Source organism: Nicotiana tabacum, chromosome 14 (genome assembly GCF_000715075.1).
Source record: "Nicotiana tabacum cultivar K326 chromosome 14, ASM71507v2, whole genome shotgun sequence".
NCBI classification, from domain to species: domain Eukaryota; kingdom Viridiplantae; phylum Streptophyta; class Magnoliopsida; order Solanales; family Solanaceae; genus Nicotiana; species Nicotiana tabacum.
The window spans coordinates 5,796,885-5,818,134 of NC_134093.1; the positions used below are offsets into that span (position 1 = coordinate 5,796,885).

Consider the following 21,250-nt stretch of genomic DNA (forward strand, 5'->3'; position numbering starts at 1 on the left):
GAACGCACTTAAGAGTTTGGAGTTTTATACCTGCAGCATATACAGCCGTAGAAGATTCTGGTATACGTTAAAAGAAAGAATTGAGCCCAGGTCATATACGAAGGATTGAATTGTTAGAGGATTGTGTCATGGATATCCCTCAGCGCCCATGAAAGGCTAAAATAATAACTAATACCAGGAGCCGCAGATCGGAAGATAGCTTAAGCCTACATAAAGGCTAATCAGAATGAAGAGGAAACTGAAGATTTACATCAACTAAGTAAATCAGGAATCTGATTATTGGATCTAGAAAATTATAGAAATCGTGAGTGAGAACATTACAGGATCACCCGTAATATTACAAGTACAAAAGAGATAGTACAACAACCACATTCTATAACGGATCTATGATAAAGCCAGTTAGAAGAGTACCAGCCTCATAAGAAGTCAATATGAAGCTCTCACCGAATTATGTAAAGAGGTGCAAGTATTATAATAGAGGTTCAAGTTATGGATGTGAATCATACCTCTGTGGAAGGGAGGTCATGAAAGAGATAGAATATGTGATGTGAGATTTTAAGGTAAGTAAGGTAAAGGTGAACAACCTACGAGATACTCAAAAGCAGAAGGTTGAGAATAGTCCATGCTTTTGATAGAAGGCTAGAAGCACTAGGATTCAGTATCCGGGAATGATAGCGGCGTCGTTAGTGGCATATCTTCAAACCCGTGGTTTTTAAATATCGAGAGGTCTAGCTAAAAGAGTAAAGAAGAGTTTGAGACAATGTGATGTCTCACTTGATGTTCCGAAATAACATAAGGAAATCTATGGTACAAGCAAGTTGAAAGAAGGTTGCAAATAGTATAAATAGATCGTAGAGGTCGCAAGCTAAAGTATAGTAAAGCGACGAAGTTTTATGACAGGAGTAAGGATGAGAAAGGACAAGAAAGAAGGTGACGAGAATGGATAAATCCTCGAGATTAAGCTCATGAAAATAAGAGAGCTGATGGTTTCTCTAAGTTATAGAAAGCTCAGTATAGCCTGAATGAACTCAAAGGAGTCTAAGACTAATAGCATCTAGAGTGGAATGAGGGTGTGATTGTGATAGATAAAGGATGGTGTTGGGCCTTCGATGGAGTAATGACTTGAAGAGGATTTCATGAATTGTACAGGATTAAAATACCCATGTAAGGTGAGTCATATTGGCATGCTATAAAATACAGGTTATGGAAGTATAGTATCGCCCCTAGGTGGATCAATCTAATTACTCAAGATGTCCCTGATGAGACGTGAGTCCTAGCGGCAGTGTTACATAAGAGATCAAGTTATCAGTGGCAGATGATAGATCAACATTAAGGTGAATCAACAGTGGAGGAACAAAAGTCACAAAGTATAAGGTGAGATTAGGCTGTCATTCTTAAGACGATCAAGTAATGAGGAAGCATTAAAAGACTTACATTTATACATATGGGATAAGTAACAAAAGTAGCTTGGAGTTTGGTAGCAGACCTCAGTAACGATAAAACGAAGTAAGAGTTATAGTATAATATGACCTACCTTGATGCACTAAAGTCATACGGATGGATAACTAGGTCTATGAAATAAGATATAACAATAATCGTAAGTTCGACAAATTCAGTATACCTTTAGATGCCCAGAGGGAAATCTTATTAATCTCTGTATACGTTTGCGAAATAAGGCCCAGAGATTGAATAAAAGCTGGAGGAAAGAGGAGAGAAGAGTCGCATAGGCGCGCATACAAGGAAAAAGTCATACAGGCTGCGGGATAAAAGGAAGCAACCGTTACGAGATTGGAAGGATTCCTACCACAAGTCGTGATGTGAGAAAGAGGCCTAAAGGGGGGAATGCCCTGGCCTTTGGAATTATTTACAGAACAGTTTCCTAAATGGCAAGAACACTATTAAAGTACTCGCAAGAGCTAGAGGTTATGAGAATGATAAGTGCATCAGTCAACATTCGAGGACGAATGTTCCGGGGGGGGGGGGTGAGGGGATGATGTTATACCCCATGTTTTCGTACATTAAAGTATGCCATAATGAGATGTTACATCCCGTATTTTCAAATATTAAAGTTTCGTCGTAAGTTAATCGACGCAAGTTCAGGAATAAAATTTATTTTGTGATTATAAGTATTATGCTATTTTAAACAAGTGATGGGTAAATTGGTGAAGGTGAGAAGATAAGCAAATCGAAGAAAATACATTTCGTCGAAATTTGACATTTTGGGATAAAATATGGCCCGAGCTAAAATACCCGGTATTTATGAACTAGTACCATACAAGGTACCACATCGCCATGATAGTAAGGTGTATAAAGTGTGTTAAAAGTGAGTAGTATTTTAAGTAATTTGAGATAATTTTTAATTATGTGGGTAATTGGTTAATTATTGGGTAATAAGATATTATCCAATTAATTAAGGATTAATGGTTGATTAATAATAATTTTGGATAAAGTTTGAACTCCATAACGTGGCAGCAAACCCATCTAAGGATTGTGACTCATAAGTCACTACGATTATGTGGAAAGACTTAAAGAGCATGAGTCATAGTCATTAAATAAAGAAATGGGCATTTTGGCTTCTTTGGACATTAGATATTCAAGTAGTAATCTGATAATGATTTCTTAATTGAAAGGTGGCATCATAAGTGAGTACGTGTAAGTCATTTAGTATTTGGCTTCATTAGACTTAAAGAAACAAAGTAAGAGATCTTATAACATTTTCTCCTAATTCAACCATTTCAAACAGAACACTCAATCTAGCAAGTTTTCTGTAAGAAATCTTATAACATCTTCCTAATTTAAGCATTTCAAACAGACACTACACTTAGCAAGTTTTCAACAAATTTCATTCTCAAAAATACTTCAAATCAGATTCTAAACCTTACACTAGCAACGTGATTCTTCAAATTCCTACACACAAAAAAATCCAACGAGAATTATTGAAATTATAGCAATGTAAAATTTTGCGGTTCTAAAGGAGTACAGTGCAATCTTTTCCATGAACATCAGACGGATTTTTTCCTAATCCAGGTATGTTAAGGCTATCCCTTCTTTCTTTTTGGCATGATCCAAATGATACAAACAAAATGAGCAAAATATGCAACTTTCATAAATGACTCTATTCATAGAAATACTAGGGGTGTCTATATTCTTAATTCCCCATGTGAATTATTATTATTATATCATCTGTTCATAGGTTCCAGAAAAATATGTATTTGATAAAGTTTGTCCGAAAGGAATATTAATTTTATGATATTCGAGAAATCTTATTAACGCATTTCTTATGCATTTATACATGTACATTGACCCATGACCAGAAGGCATTATATACGCGTATATTATATGTATATGGGATATGGGAAAAGGTTAAGGCATTATATACGCACCACCACATGATCAACTGGTATACGTTGATGATTTTGCCCACAGTGGCTGAGATGATATGATGGGATGCTCTTAGAGGCTTGATGATCTTATGTACGCATATACCTATGCATGGTATGACATTTATACGCACATGCATGACATTATAAATTTTTTATGATTCACAAAGCTATTCAGAATTACAGGTTGAGTTCTTTACTCCATGTTTCTTTCACGTCTTTTATATACGACTGCCATGCCTTACATACTTGGTACTTTATTTGTACTGAAGTCCCTTTTGCCTGGGGACGCTGTGTTTCATGCCCGCAGGTCCCGATAGACAGGTTGAGAGTTCTCCTAGTAGGCTATCAGCTCAGCAGAAGGTGTTTGTGCACTCCACTTACTCCGAAGTTGCCTATTTGGTCAGTATGATTTGAATATGTATTGTTTGGTATGACGGGGCTATGTCCCGACCTTTATGATATTTATGTACTCTTAGAGGCTTGTAGACAGATGTCATATATACGGATACTAGTATGGCCTTATAGGCCAGTACGTCATATGTATAAGTCAGTATATCAAGTTGGGTCACCCTATATTGGGTATTTCCTTATGTTTTATTCTACTTATCTCACGACAGCCTCTCCGGCTTAATTACCTATGATAGTATGATACAAAAGATACATTACGTTGGTACTCGATTGAGTAAGGTACCGGGTGCCTGTCGTAGCCCATCGGTTTGGGTCGTGACACATTAGTCCTTAAAAGCTATATGCTTAATTATGTTTCTGAAAATATGGTATTCAAACTTGCTTTAAAGTTGGGAAGATTTGGACCCTAATAAGTTTGGGCTTCAATTGTTGGGTTATAGAGTATTGGTATATGATAGTTTATTTATTCAAATATCTAAAATCATACACTTCTTCCACAAGTAATTCCATAATTCACGACCTCACAATAATCTCAAAGTTTAGGAAGAATAATGAACATCGTTAGAGTGCATTAGGCACACTTTTAATTAGTTTATCGCGATTATGTATACGTTCGTGTGGCATAATTGTGATTTTCAAAATTAAAACTGAAGTATGTGTTCGCGCAACTTTGGTTAAAATAATATTAATATAATAAAAATACTATTAATTGCGTGCACGTACACGTGACATGATTTTGGCATAATAAACAAAACGGATTCACACACGTGATTCGTTTCAAAGATAATTCTATATTTTAATATAAAAACGGATATATAAAACATGGAAATCAATAAATCACTGTTTATCTAAAATTAATTGAAGCCAAGTTGTAGTCAATAAAGCGACCGTGCTAGAACCACGGGACTCGGTGAATGCCTTACACCTTCTCCCCAGTCAACAGAATTTCTTACCCGAACTTTATTTTCGCAGACCAATAATAATAGAGTCAAACCTTCCTTTGACTAGGGATTCAAATAAAAGGTGACTTGGAACACCTAAAAAATCAATTCCAAGTGACGACTCTGTAAATAAAATAATCTCTACTCAAATTTGTCACTTTAATTGGAAAAACTCTTTAACCCATAATAATCCATAATACATATCTTTTTGGGGGGTATAAAAGGGGAGTGACAGGCAGTATAGATGCATCTATGGATCGCGCCGCACGTCCCTCGGCAGTGTACACGACACTCTGGATCGGGTCGTACGACCTCGACAGAAATCGTGCCAAATAATAATAATAATAATAATTATACGATACCTGACATTTCAATGGCAGCTTGGGAATTTAATTAATAAATTAGAAATTATTGCATTTGAAGGAATTTAATTATTTCTGCTGGTTAAATAAAATTATTGTTAACTCTGTGAATCATGTTGATTTAGATATTCTAGTTTTATTTTAATTATTATTATTGACTATAGTGAGTGTCAAAGTCGGCCATCTCGTCTCTACCTCTTCGAGATTAGACTTGATACTTACTGGGTACACGTTGTTTACGTACTCATGCTACACTTGCTGCACTTTTTGTGCAGGATGAGACTGTTGCTATCGTTGAACCTATCCGTACGCACCCGCGTTATCCGGAGGCTTAGTGGTGAGCTGCTTTCTGAGGCGGTCTGCAGCAACTATTGCCTCTTCCTGAATTTTATTCTGTCTATTTCATTCCAGATAATATTTATAATTTTTGTATAATCTATTAGATGCTCATACACTTGTGACATCAGGTCTTGGCACACACACTAGTATAATGTTTTGATTTGATTATTTTCTTGGTTATTTTAATTTACCATATCATTTCATATTATTTTAATTCTTGCAAGTAAGAAGAGTTTAATTACTCGATTAATTTTAAAAGAATTGAATATGAGTTTAAATTACTAGTAGGATTGCCTAGCTGTAGTGTTGGGCGCCATCACGATCTATAGGTAAAATTAGGTCGTGACAGGTACCCTCCTCCTTCTTCTGAAATAAAACAGGATCTCTGTAAGGTGACTTGGATGGACGGATGTGGCCAGCATCTAGCAACTCCTTGAGTTGCTTCCTCAATTCCTCTAGTTTCCGGGGGTGCCATGCGATAAGGCGACATGGCAGGTGGCTTTTCCCCTGGAACAAGCTCGATCTGATGATCAACTTCCCTTCGTGGTGGCAATTGTTTGGAAAGTTCTTCCGGCATCACGTCCTTATTATCTTCAAGGACTTGTTCAATGCAGGGAGGCAATGTTACTGCCTCAAGCTAATTCTCAACGATTCCCGTCAAGGTTGCAAGAAATGTTGGTTCCCCTTTCTTGAAACCTTTCACAAGTTGCATCGCGGACAGATGCATTCCATTTTGTGGCACCTGAACAAGGGGCACAATGCGCGAGCCTCCGGGATCGCTTATGTGAAGCTGGTTGATACGCGGCGCGATAAGTGCGTTGATCTCGTACCAAAAATCCAGTCCCAATATGATGTCAAAGATGTCCATGGGGGCAACGGTGAAGTCCGTCAATCCCTGCTAGCCTCCTAAAACAATGTGCACGTTAGGAGCAAAGCCATGAACAGTAGTGGGAAGGGCATTGACGGTCTTCATCAGTGTGTCGCTGGATACAAAGACAAGTCCAAGATCCCTAGCTCGTTCCTCTGTCACAAAATTATGTGTCGCACATGTGTCTACCATGATGCGCACGTCTTTGCCGTTTAATTTGACATCGACAAATAATGATTCACGGGGCCTTACACGAGGCGGTTGGGCAGCAATAACGGCAAGGGTCATGTGGTTGAATAAGGCCATATGATTGAACAAGCCTACAACCTTGGTCTTCCCTTGTCCTGCACCATCAGCAGGTGCTCCACGCTCCTCGGGTTGCTTGCCGGTTGGCGCAACTGTTTGTCTTTCTTGCTGGTGGGCTGCAACAATTGCTCCTAGTTTGTTCAGTGTAGGGAAAAATCGAGCAGCATGAGAAGAGTCTCCGCAAAGGTAGCAAACATCCCGTTGAGTATCCCGTTGCGCGCCTCCTTTCCTCTTCTCATCATAATTCTTGCGGACGTGGGAAGAGTGGTTGCGGTTGCCTCTGTTATCGTTGTTCCGGTTGGGAACAAATTTGCCTTTGCCTCGGTGGGTGTCCGTCTTTGGAGAAGCAGCAGTTTGGCTCTGGTTGTTATTTCCCTTAGACGCTTCGGTCCGGAAATCTGACAATGATTCGGCTATTACAATAGCCTCATCGACGGTGTCGATATGTCGCCTTTGCAATTCTTGTTTGGCCCAATTCTGCAAGCCATCCAAGAAACTGAACAATAGATCCTCACTGGTCAAGTTGGGGATCGGAAGGGTGAGTGTGGTGAACTCCTTCATGTACTCATAGATGGAGGATGTTTGCCTGAGCTCCCTCATCTTTCGGCGAGCCTCATACACAATGTTTTGAGGGTGAAACTGTCATTTTAGCTCCTCTTTGAACTGCTTCCATGTGTCAATGGAGCATGTTCCTTTCTCCATATCTGCCTTCTTCCCGCGCCACCAAAGTATGGCAGTTTCCGTCAAATACATGGTTGTCATTCAGATCTTGGCAGCATCATTGGCTATGCTCATATGTTCGAAATAAGCATCTAATTGCCATAAGAAGTTTTCCACGTCTTGAGCGCTTCTTTCACCCCGAAAATCTTTGGATTTAGGAGCCTTAATACGTGTTTCTCGGATAGTGATGGGACCTTGCCCGCTGGCTCCTGCTGGCTCCTCTAGACGCAGTTTTCAAACTTCAACTTCTGCATGTAAGGCAGACAAAGCCTCAGTGAGCTTGAGTTCAAGGTTGGTTAGCCCTTCGTCTTGCTCCTGAACGTTCCCTTTGACTTCGCCAAGTCCATCAAGGGCAACTGACTCAAGGGAATAGATATTGTTTTCAACGGCGGCAATACGACGGTGAAAGGCCGTCAGACCCTTTTCTACCATGTCAACTCTCTCATCAAGAGTTCTGATTTCGAAAATTTCGGGTTCCACGTAGGGTAGCAACTCGCTATCAGGTGGAGATGCGTCTCTGGCCCTACTTTTGTCGCGCTTTCGGCCCATACCTCTCTGTACTTCTGGTTTATCTTCAACACGGGTTTCTTCTATGTTGTGATGTTAGTTCTTAGCCATGAAAGAACCTAAGCTCTGGTACCAATTGTCACGGAACCGTTTTTCTGAGGGTTCTGTGAGGGCAACAAAGTTAGTTTGACTGCTACTTAGCTTCATCCCTAAACAATAAACAGTACAATCGTGCTGAAGCGATGGCAATCACACGAAACAAGTAAGAAAACTATGAAAGAAAGAGACCAGGATTTGGAAGGCAAGTGCCATTTTCTGTTGTATTATCAAATATCTGCTGATTACAAAGAATTAGCCTAGTGTCTATTTATAGAAATCAAATGGCTATACAAAGGGGGTGGTTGGCAGTGATGGCAAGGCTGTCCAGCAGCTTGGTACATTCCAGCATGGCAAGCTGCCTGGTGCATTCCAGCATGGCAAAGCTGGAAAGGCAGCCTAGAGGGATCCTGTTGTCAACCATGGCCCAGAATGTCAAAAATGCTCTCACACTTTCGGCTGTTTATCTCTTGGTCTGCTGACTTTCTGCCAAAGGTGCTTTTTGATGGTATCTCATGATTTCTGTGAGGCCCCAAACGTTTTCCCACTGATGGCTGTCCGAGATTTGGGCTCGGGCAAGCCTCGTCGTCGCTGGAATTGCGAAAAATTAATAGGTGTGACGACGAGGCAGTGCAATAGTCTCTCTCTATATATATATTAGTAATTCAAGTCGTGGTTGCAAAGAATTTGCATCCATAAAAAAACCTGTAAGTATCCTAATTAAACTGTTTTCCTTCGTTGAATTACTTCAATAACCAACCTTAACCCCTTTATGGGACAAGCAATTCTCATAAAGAGCGATGAATTTTTAACAAAGACAATATTATTTGAAGGACCATATATCAACCTATACATTTACACTATACGAAAGGGAAACGTTTCCCATTTATCGGTTATTTTTCCCTTTTTTCTTTCTGAGATTTTTGTGAGCATCTAAATATGTGGATAACTCGGAACATGGTTTAATTAACCAAGACTCACTTTCTCAAAAAAAAGAAAAGAAAAGACCAAGACTCTAATAATATTTTAATTAATAAATATGGTTAAATCCGTGTGCCCTTGTCGCTTTTTCTATTTATACACCACTTTTTTGTTTCTTTTTTTTTTTTATCGTTTTTTTATGCGTTAGATTTTTTATTTTATATTTTTTTCTTCTCTTTCTTTAGTCTTTGTTTTAATTTTTAAAATTTTTAAAGCAAAAATACATCTCTCAAACACCCTCTAAGAAACTCGGGTCTCTGACGTTCTTGGTGTATCCATGCTCTTGAATTCGAATACGCATCTGACCGCTAAACTTAGTGTCCGTTTGGATTGACTTTAAAAAATGAGTTTTCAGCAGAAATAGCTTTTAAGCCAAAAATCAATAAGTTGGGGTTGCCAAACTTATTGTTTTTGACTTGCGTTAAGCAATTTTTAATTATTGTAAGTACTTTTTGAATTTATCAAAAACTGAAAAAAGTTAAAAAGAGTTTTAAAGCTGATTTGACCAGTTTAAAAGCCAAATCAAACATCCTCTTATAGCCTTTTTGGCCAAGTTTCTCAAGAGGCCAAAAATATTTTTTATTTCTTCTCAAAAGCACTTTTTTCCCCTAACTTGAGGTGTTTGGCCAAGCTTTTTTGGGGAAAAAAATGCTTTTGGGAAGAAAGAGAAGCAGTTTCTGAGAAGCAGAAAAAAATAGCTTCTTCCCAAAAGCAGAAGCATAAGCAGTTTTGACTTTTCTTCTTACAAAAAATACACTTAACAAAATATAGTATATACCAAAATAACCGTTAAATCTACTACTTAGGATATTAATGTATAAATATTTCTTATTATTTTTAGGATAGATTTCTAATATAAGTGACTTTAGGGGTGAATGTTTTTATATTTATTGAATGATTTTTAATATATTCAACTTATATTAAAAGAATTAAGTACTTTTAAATTTTATTTTCATATTTTACTTAAATAAAATAAAAAAATTTAATTATTGCGTATAATAATAAATTTTTAAAATTATTTATTTAGATATAATATTAACTATTAAGTAAATCTATTCATGTCCTTATTCGTAATTTGATACTTCAAAGCACTTTCTAAAAAGCTTGGCCAAACACAAATTATTGCTCAAAAGTGCTTTTCAGAGTGATTAACCAAACACAAACTGTTTTTCTCCCAAAATAATATTTTCAAAAGCACTTTTAAAAAAAATACTTATCAAAATAAGCTGATTTCTCTGGCTTTGCCAAACATACTATTAGTCTTGTATTTAGGAAAAATATGTACATGTCAGTGTGGACCAATTGATATTGGTGGTGAGTCATCTCTTTTTGTTTTATTGTAACTTTTTCGAGTGGAGTGGACAAAGGCCATGAGAAAAGGAAGAGGACCGTCTAAAAGATCACTTTTTAATCTTCAAAATGTATGGTAAGAGTTTTATATGTGATTAATTAATTTAACTACTTGATTATTATTGATGTTTATAAACTCAAAAGGCTTGACGTATATAGGAGATTGTACCAAACAACAAAATATTTATGTTCAAGTAGATAATTGGGTGCCCTTTCTCCTCCTCAAATTCTGGCGAGTGGTGGGAACATGATAGTTAATAGATTTAGGAAACAAAAGATTTATATATGCTATTACTTTTTCTTGTATTTGGTTACATAAAATATTTTCAAGAACAAAAATGCTTTTCTCACTTATGAACGGAAATCATTTTCCTTACAGCTCTCCTAATTTTTTAACTTTATATGTATTAATCACTTGGATTATCACTTAGATATATTTATTAATATGTAGTACTCAAAACATTCGTCAAAATACCCTCCTATTTTGTTAATATCTATTTTTAAATAAATTTTTCTCATACTTTTCGTTCATCAGTCAAATATAATTTTTTTTAAGCAAAAATAAAAAAATCTTAACTGAGCTCATTTCCGGTTAGACACCTCTGCTCGGTAAAAGTGTGTCTGGTAGCGGCTCACCTAAATTTGAGCGCGCGAACTTATTATGTTTTTATGTTCTCTCATTTTTTTCAGATTAAATTTAATTTTTATGTAGGTCCCACTATAATTTTTATTTTTTCCCACGTTATTTTCACTCTCTTCACAGAAAAATTCATCTCCACCGTAATTTTTATGTGGGTCCCACTACCTTTTTAAATTTTCCCACATTAATTAATTCATCTCCACCGTAATTTTTATGTGGGTCCCACTACCTTTTTAAATTTTCCCACATTAATTCCATTTTATTCCCAAAATAATTCATCCCCTCCCCCCCCCCCCCAATTTTCTTAACCTAACCGGGCCAATATCAGTAGCCACCTTCCGCTATTAATATACCTTTTCTCCTATAATTTTGAAAAAAATTAATCAATAACAGCCACCGCACTATAATAATTTCACTGACTACGCACAAATTTAATCCCATTTTCACCAATTGGCCTTCTCCAATTACCTTTTGAGGCTACAATTTGAAATCTTCGATGGTCCAATCAAATTATCTTTTAGCAATTGGTAGTGAAGCTCCTCTTGTTCTGCTCGATGTCGTTGGCAGCCATGTAATGGGCTGCCAACGACACCGATAGTATCCATAATGGGCACTTAAAAAAGCACCGTTAAAATTATGTCAAAACCCAATTTAATCTGTCAACGAGGCAAATAATTGTATAATTTAGTTATCGTCTGGACTAAATTATTTTCGAATGTGTATCATGACTAGGTCGAGTAAATTCGAATGTGTATCATGACTAGGTCGAGTATTTACTGATAGTCACTTGAAGTGTCTAACTGAAAATGAGCTAAATTGAGGTATTTACCTAATAGTTAAAGACAATTTAAAAGAGCATCTATGTATTTCGTCTTCTTTTTTTTTTTAATAAAAAAAATACCAAAACAAACACGAATATTGATTAAAAGTGTTATATTTGGACATCGATGTTCCACCAACAACAAACACACACACAAGCTTCAATTAAATTAGCTATGTTATTAAGGCCATCAATTGAGTGATTGATACTCAAGGTCATCAGCTGATCAGTGACATAAATTCACTATTTCTACATTAACTAAGATAATATACTAAGAAAAAAGAAAAAGCTTCTTAGCTATGATAGCACTACACTTTAATCTTTTTTCTTTAACAATGACCTAGTAAAAACTCATTAACATAAACCTTAAGATTTACATTAGATGAACCGTTTTCCTTCATAGCTTCCTTAGCCAAATCCTTCCATTTCTGGACATTCTTTCTCAATTCCACACCTTCCTCGTTATTTCCCGTTACGATCTCAATACACCTCCGAAACTCGTCTCTTTTAACGGTACCTTCTTCATTAGCATTCACTCTCACACCAATCTTCCAAACATCTTGAATAAGCTTCGCGTTGCAAACTTGATCATTCCAAATTGGGCATGCCACGATTGGCACACCAGAAGCTAAGCTCTCTAAAGTCGAATTCCATCCGCAATGAGTCAAGAAACAACCTACAGACGGATGTTTCAGGACTTCCATTTGCGAGCACCAACGCACTATTATCCCTGTCTTTGCCAATTCATCTTTACAAGTCAACTTTTCCTCGGATTTTTCCCCATTTAGGGTTTCTCTAATCACCCACAAAAATGGCTTTCCACATTTCAACAATCCTTGACTAATCTCTTCCATCCATTGACTTGATATCTCAGCATAGCTACCAAAAGCTATGTAAATAACTGATTCATTCGCCCTTGCATCCAACCACTCCATGTAATTATTTTCATTTTCGATCATATCAGCCGTGAAAAAATTATCTTTTCGATCTTTCTCATCAAGAAAAGATGAAGGAATTGAAGGCCCAATTCCAACCATTGTTACATTTTTCAAAACCCTCAAAGCATTAAGTTCCAATGCATCAAAAGTATTCACAAGTATTCTTGGATTTTCTTCACTATTTAATATCTCAATTTGCCTTTTAATTGACTCAACTGCCCAATCATTAGACTTCACATCATCAAACACAAATGAAGGAAATTCACTTGAACTAAGTGAAGGCAAACCTGGAAGCTCAATAATTTGATCCTGAGAATCAAAATTCTTGAAATAATTAGCAAAATTAGTAAACCGATAATAATAAATATCAAAAACTGTAGCTGGTTGTATCCAAAATAATGTAGAGGGGATATTAAATTTTTTGGCAACTGAACCAGCCCAATCCATAAGAATAGTGTAAATAACACGTGTAAAGGGGCAACCATTTTCTGCATTGGATTTGATTAAATTGGCAATAAATTCTGAACCATGAGTTTTTATTGCAGAATTGAGCAAATGGTAATCATCAAATGAACCTTTGAAATTTCCATCATAGCCATCAGAGAAAGGAGCAAAGGTTAATCCTTCTATTTTTGGGAGATTTTTAATGCGATTGAAAGCTGTTAGGCTACAAGATAAGGTGACTTTCACACCTAAGTTGATTAATTTTTTGGAAAATTGAAAGGATGGATTAATGTGACCTTGGCCAGGAAATATTGCAATAAGAACATGGCAATCATTCTTCAAGTTTTCCATTTGGTGGATTGGGAAAGATAGAATTGTCTAGTGGCTAATTAAAGTGTTTGCATTGGTATGTATGGTTTTAGAGCTTATATATAAGACAATTTTGGAACATATAGTGGCTGATGACGTCTGTGCTGACACCATACATGTTATTAATTCAATTCATGTACTTCATTTGCTTAAGTTTATAGGTTTACTTGACAAAAAGTTTAACAAATATGGAAAATTTTAAAATTTGTGATCTTAAATATAATAATAATATATTTAGTGTAGTTACATAAATAGGGTCTAAGTAGCGTAAAGTGTACGCAGATCTTATCCTTACCTTTAAGAAGGCAGATAGACTGTTTTCGGTAGACCCTCGGTTCAGAAAAGATTAAGGGAAAGGGCAATAACAACAAATCAATATGACAACTTAAGCAAAAATACAAAACTAACACTAGGTAATGCAATTAGAAAATCGAAACAAAGGCAGCAACAAGTGATAACATAAGTATACTGATAAAAAAATACACAAAAGATACTAAGTGATGTATCAAAGCTACTGTTTCAAACAAGGACAACGCTCGACTACCTAACATTTTACATTTATTCTCAACCTCCAAATTTTAATGTCTTTGTGTATTTTAGTATCCCTAAATTATATCATAATATGATTATAAATCATTTGAAACTTGTGATCTTAAGTAAATTATATAATATTTATGTAAAAATATTTTAATTTCTTTAACGTTCTAATAAGAAAATAGTGTCAAGCAAAGTATAAGGGAGGGAGTACTTTTTCTTACTTTGTAAAAGCGTAGCCATCAATTCAAATAGGATAAGCATTCAGATTTCAGATAGGCAATAGCGTACGCACAATTTTGGCAAGTATTATCATCTTTTATTGTAATTCAAATCGTACACAATTTTGTTTAAGAAGAGGGGCGGAATGATCTGTGTTCATTCTCAACTTCCAAAAAAATTTCACATTGAAAAATATACGCTTACGCTTGGGTACTTCTTGTCACAAATTAATATGTGTTTGATACTATATATTTAGCTAGCGTTTGATCATAAATTTTCAAATTTATTTTAAAAAACTTGATTTTTAGACTATGCCAGCCTATTGTATATGCACATTGTTTTTTTAATATACACACATATATAATAAGGGCCCGTTTGGCTATAAAAAAAGGTTCACTTTTTTTCTGAATTTTTTTATTTTTTTCTGAAATCAATATTTGGTCATAAAATTTTCAAATTTCACTTGAATTTGAATTTCAGGATTTTTGTGAAAATTTGAAAAAAACTTCAAAAAACTGTTTTTCATAATTTTCACTTCAAATCAGTCATAAAAATTTAAAACAGCTCCGCAAATTATATTCATATCCAAACACAACTCTAATTTTTAAATAACATTTTTATTTGGATTATTTCTTTACTTTTTCTGAAATTTTACGAATCTTATGTCCAAACGCCCAAACATTATTGGATGACAGTACTTGTGCCACTGCTGCAGGAAAAAACAAAAAGGTTATCTAGCCGTTTTCCTGTCATATCTGAATTTCTTTTAATATTACTTTTAAAAAGTTGATCGATATAGCCATGGACAGTTTGTATGATCAACCTCTAAATTTAAAAAGAAACATTTTTAGCAAAAGTAAGAGCGAGAAAGTATATTAATATATAGCACCTGATTTTAAACCAAGAATCTGCAGAAAGAGTACAGAAACAATCAAATAATACAGTGAATTCATGCCCTTTTTTTAATTTGTTTGAAGAGGTATTAAAGCTGTAATTTGAGAATCTAGCAGATTTCAGTGAAAATAAAAAGGGAATTTAACAACTATTGTCACGAGAAAGTTTTTACGAATCCAGACGAAATAGTAGGTACAGTGAAAGTTAACCAATATTAATAAAGATGTCTAAACTTAAGCATTTAAACTAAAAATAGCTGGCGAATGTATAATATATTCTATGAATAATCATATACAATCGATATATACTGGCTAGAAAATATAAACAGTAAATCCAACCAAATTTTTTCCTTTTTTTTGGTACTTTTGTAGAGGATCAGAAGCGTGTAAAACATCCACCACGATGTTATATAAATTTCCCGCACATTTCTACATCTATAATAATGTGTCTATTTTTCTCTAAGTTCTAAGATTTCAAATAAAAACAAAACCTTAACTTTATCTAACAGTAATATGATGCTTTATTCTTTGCAGATAAATCTATTCAGTGTGGTGATCCGCTTTGCAGATATAGCCATTATTGATCAGGATCTGGGGCGGATTTATAAACTAAATAATGGGCACGTGAAATTGTGATTTTTTCGCCAAACTATGTATTTTATGTATGTATTTTCTAAAATTGATCTAATATTATTTACTGGTACTCACGCTACAAAAAGACTCAAAGATTCACTTGGTTGAATACTGATTTATTTACCCAAAGAAACATGGATCAATTTTTACTTAATATATTTATCTCTCTTTCTTTAATGATGCACTCATGTTCTAAAAATCCTAAATCTGTCTCATATCAGAATTCTATCCTCTTCTTTGTCATGAAATAACTCAACAACTTCCTAGGCGAGCCCCTTTTTGAACAGACTATTTCAATGACTAGCACAAAATAGACTATTTGAACAAAAGTTATTGGGTGCGGCCCGTAGCTTGATTTCTGTCTTCGCCCATAGTTAGAGACGCCGAGGTCCTGCATATAGTGGCCAAAACTAAGCCCAGTGTGATAGTGTCTAGGTTCAAATTAGGTCACTATTTTGCTCTCTTCCATAAAGGTTGCCTAGTGCGATACTGTCTAAATAATAATAACAAATTCAGTATAACTTCATGAGTGGAGTATAGTGTTATGCTGACTATCTCATCATAATAATGATGGGTGCAACATTGTTTTTTTTTTTTAACTCCAAAAACAACAACAACAACAACAACAACAACAACAACAATCCAGTATAATCCCACTAGTGGGGTGTGGGGAGGGTAGTGTGTACGCAGACCTTACCCCTACCCTGGGGTAGAGAGGCTGTTTCCAAATAACCCTCGGCATCCTTCCCTCCAAGAACTCCCCACCTTGCTCTTGGGGTGACTCGAACTCACAACCTTTTAGTTGGAAGTGAAGGGTGCTTACTATTAGAGCAACCCACATTGAGCTTTCCCATGGTTTAACTCCAAAAACAACTTCGATTTAATTAATCCAAATGCAAGACAAAATTCCACGTGATTAAACATATTAAAGAATAAAAAATAGACATTGAGATACCCTGCAACACACAAGACAGTAGGTATGACCATATGAATTAGATATTAATATAAACCATGGGAAATTCTTTGTATATGCCATGCTATTACTCCCTAAACAACAAAAGGATGTTCCACCAACAACAGACACAAAAACTTCAATTAATTAGCTATTTTATTAAGGTCATCAATTGAGTGATTTACACTCAGGTCATCGGCTGAGTTACATAACTTCACTCTCTCTACATGAAAACTATACCTAGGTTCACGTTAGGTCTCTATTTTTCCCTCTTCTGAATTGGAATCAAGACTGACATTAACAATAACAACAACAATAGCAATAAAAAATTTAATTAATTCCCACAAGTAGTGCTTGGAGACGGTAAAATATACGTAGCCTTACTCCTATTTTGGGAGGGGAAGACGACATTCTTAATATTATTTAGTCCATCCAAGACAACATTCCATGCAATTAAACATAGTCAAGAATCAACATTCAAGTATGCATAACATGTACTATAACATAGGCGGAGGATTACAATAACGGCTCTCAATTATTATTTTTAATTTTAACAATGACCGAGTAAAATCTCATTAACATAAGCCTTGAGATTTACATTAGATGAACCATTTTCATTCATAGCTTCCTTAGCTAAATCCTTCCATTTCTTGGCATTCCCTCTAAGCTCCTCCCTTTTCTCTCCTTCCATCACGATTTCTATACACCGCTTAAACTCATCTCTTTCGACGAGACCTTCTTCATTGGCATTCACTCTGACGCCAGTCTTCCAAACATCTTGAATGAGCTTAGCGTTACAACCTTGATCTGTCCACAACGGACATGCCACGACTGGGATTCCAGAAGATAAGCTTTCTAAAGTCGAATTCCATCCACAATGTGTCAAGAAACAACCCAAAGAAGGGTGTTGTAAAACTTCCACTTGTGAACACCAAGACACTATTTTCCCCTTCTTTTCCAATTCCTCTTTACAACTCAATTTCCCCCCTAGATTTTCCCCTTCTTTTCCTTCCCTAATCACCCACAAAAATGGTCTTCCACATTTTACTAATCCTTGAGCTATTTCTTCCATCAATTGACTTGATATCTCAGAATAGCTACCAAATGCTATGTAAATAACTGACTCTTTAGTCCTTGTATCCAACCACTCCATGTAATTTTCCGAACTTCGTCTCAAATCAGCTCCAAATGAATTATCAGACGGATCTTTTCCATCAAGAAAAGCCGAAGGAATTGAAGGGCCAATTCCAACCATTGTTAAATTTTTCAAAACCCTCAAAGCATTAGGTTCCAAAGCATCAAAAGTATTCACAAGTATTCTTGGATTTTCTTCATTATTCAATAGCTCAATTTGATCTATGATAGATTTAACTCCCCAACCATAACTAGAATTCACGTCAATGAACACAAACGAAGGAAAATCGCGACGACTAAGCTGAGGCAATCCTGGAAGCTCTACAACTTGATCTTGAGAACAATTCTTGAAATAATCAACATAATTAGATCCCACTTGTAAAAATATACTGGGTATGTTGTTATTATAATCGGTGAAACAATAATAATAAATATCGAAAACTGTAGCTGGTTGGATCCAAAAAAGTGTGGACGGGACATTAATGTTCTTGGCCACTAAACCTACCCAAGCCATAAGGGTCGTGTAAATAATACGCGTGAAAGGGCGGCCCTCGGCCGTCCTGAATGTAACGAGTCTGGTCACGAATTCGGATCCGTGACTAATCAAAGAAGAATAAAATGAATGCAACTCATCTACTGATCCTTTAAATTTTCCATCATAGCCATCAGAGAAAGGAGCAAAGGTTAATCCTTCTATAGTTGGGAGATTGTTTATGCGATTGAAAGCTGTTAGGCTTGTGGAAAAAGTGACTTTCACTCCTAAGTTAACTAAACGTTTAGAAAATTGAAGAGATGGATTTATATGACCTTGTCCTGGAAATGTTACAAGAAGAACATGGCATTCATTCTTCAAATTTTCCATATTTGTTTTGGTGTAAGATAGAATTTTAATTTCTAGTAGAATTGTTTGCATTTGTCTAAGGTTTTAATGAGAGTTTATATAAGAGAAAAATCTTGAAATGGAGAAAGACTAATGACGTTTGCGGTGACAACATGAATTTTATACAAATCATTTTCTTCGATATTTTCGAAGAAATGTAGCCACCAATTCATATAGGATAATAATTCTTGTAGAAACAACAAGAAGTTGCCAGGAAATATGTCACAACAGTTTGCCTTTTAGACAATGATAGCCATGAAAAGGTTGTACATGATACACTTATTATTAATTTGGAGAGTCAAACGAGTTTTTTTTATCACGGTTTTTTGAATATTTTTGAAATTTTCTAAATTGTTATATTTTACTTCGTTCTAAATTTTCTTTCAAAAATTTAAACATTTTATGTCTGAATTAATACCAAAAATTAATTAATTTACTCATCATACGCTGATCAATGTTACATAAAATAGATCGAAGAGACTAGTATTTATACCAGGATTGTGAAAGACTAGACAAAAACAATTACAATAATTAGCCAATTTCTTCCATTTCTTGGCATTCTTTCTGAGCTCCTCCCTTTGCTCTCCTTCTTCCATCACGATCTTTATACACCGTTCGAACTCGTCTCTTTCAATGATACCTTCTTCATTGGCGTCCACTCGAACGCTAGTGTTCCAAATTTCTGGCACTACAAAATATAGAAATGTGTCATACTTTTTTGAACGAGTTAATAAGAAAAAAGTATCATATAAATCCAAATGCTAGCGTTGCAACTCTGATCCATCCACAAAGGACATGCGATAAGTTTTTCAAAGTCGAATTTCATCCACAGTGACTCAAGAAACAAGATAAAGATTGGTGCTTTAGGACTTCCGCTAGTGAGCACCAAGACACTACTTTTCCTTGTTTTTTCCAATTCATCTTTGCACCTCAACTTTTCCTCTAGTTTTTCCCCTTGTTTTCCTTCCCTAATCACTCTAATAAAAATGCTATGTAAATAACAGATTCATTAATCCTTGTATCCACTGTTTAAAGAAAGATAAATATTTTTTGGGTGTTGAAATGTTTTTAAAAAATGTTCCCTTTCATTTATTGTTTAGGCTTTCACGTGAAATTGAATATTGAGCTATAATACGAACCCAATTCCTCTGTACATGTCACGATCTAAAATCTCAACTTAGGCGTCGTGATGACACTTAATCTCTAAGACTAGGTAAGCCGATTATAATTTTATTTCAAGCTATTTTTTATTTTATTTTTTATTTTATAGAACTTAACACAAGTGTCGAAACCAAAAGCAGAAACAAATATAACAACCTCCCAATACTGGTAATACTGAATCACGAACTCTAACTGAATACATAGATTGATCTTGAGGACTGAATATACAATACTGCTCGAATGAGAAATTAACAGTACAATAAAATGAAAAGACTCCAAAGGACTGCGACGACCAAGCAACTCTACCCTAAGTCCTTGCGATCACACTCTAAGTTTGTCCGAGTCTGATATATCCAATACCCGACTCTGCACAAAAATGTGCAGAAGTGTAGTATGAGTACACCACAGTCGATACCCAGTAAAAGTATCAAGACTAACCTCGGTGTAGTAGTGACGAGGTACAGTCAAGACACTCACTAGTCTAGTATACAAAAATAATGGAAAATAAATGACAGTGATAGCAACAATAATCAACTAGTGATGTAAACAACAAGGCAGCAAGAACATCATAATTATTACTCAAACGAATAAGAAACACAAGTACAACCAATTAAACAAGTCCTTCAAATATAAATCTTTCACATATAATTCTTTCGAATAAATACCTTCCGAATATATTTCTTTCGAATAAATATCATTTGAATATAAAACTCTTTCGGATAGAAATCTTGCAAATGTATTCCTTTCCAATAAATATCTTTTGAGTATAAAACTCTTTCAAATAAATATCTTTCGAATTACTTCTTTCAAATAAATATCTTTTGAATATAATTCCTTCGAATGAAAGTCACTATGTGACACCTCGTTTCATAATCATAAAATACGGGTCTCAGCCCACTTTCATATTTTCACTGCACTTCGTGTCCATATTTCTGTCAATACCGCACGGACAACTCACGTGCCAATAATAAAAATCATTATATTTCTCTGGCACCTCGTGCCCACATTTCATATCACATCTGCACGGACAGTTCACGTGCCAATAACATAATCTGTCCGGCAATAGCCACAGGCTCACAATTTCACACATGAATCAGACTATTATCAAGTTACCAACAACAAGACAAGTTCCACAAGAGATAAAAATAAATACCGAGAAAAATCACAACATCATATAAAAATCACCAACAAAATAATCACACATCATCATGTATCATCCCTGACAATAGCCACCTTTATCTCTCCTATAGCCACCCATATCACTCCATAATAATAGCCACCCTTATCCCTCCGTCCTGACAATATCGCTCCTATAGCCACCTTTATCGCTCTTATTAATAGTCACCCTTATCACTCCGCCCAGATAATA

General features: G+C 35.5%; 1 protein-coding gene across 1 annotated transcript; it reads right to left on the reverse strand.

The window, feature by feature from the left end:
* Positions 1–11,880: 11,880 nt before the first annotated feature.
* LOC107759995 (uncharacterized) lies at positions 11,881–19,692 on the reverse strand. Its single transcript, XM_075229252.1, has 4 exons — positions 19,495–19,692; positions 19,333–19,408; positions 17,268–18,757; positions 11,881–13,351 (listed from the first exon to the last, which is right to left on the reverse strand). The coding sequence occupies exons 1-4, from the start codon at positions 19,544–19,546 to the stop codon at positions 12,051–12,053; spliced, it is 2,919 nt and encodes a 972-aa protein (XP_075085353.1). The 5' UTR covers positions 19,547–19,692; the 3' UTR covers positions 11,881–12,050.
* Between the last annotated feature and the right edge of the window lie 1,558 nt (positions 19,693–21,250).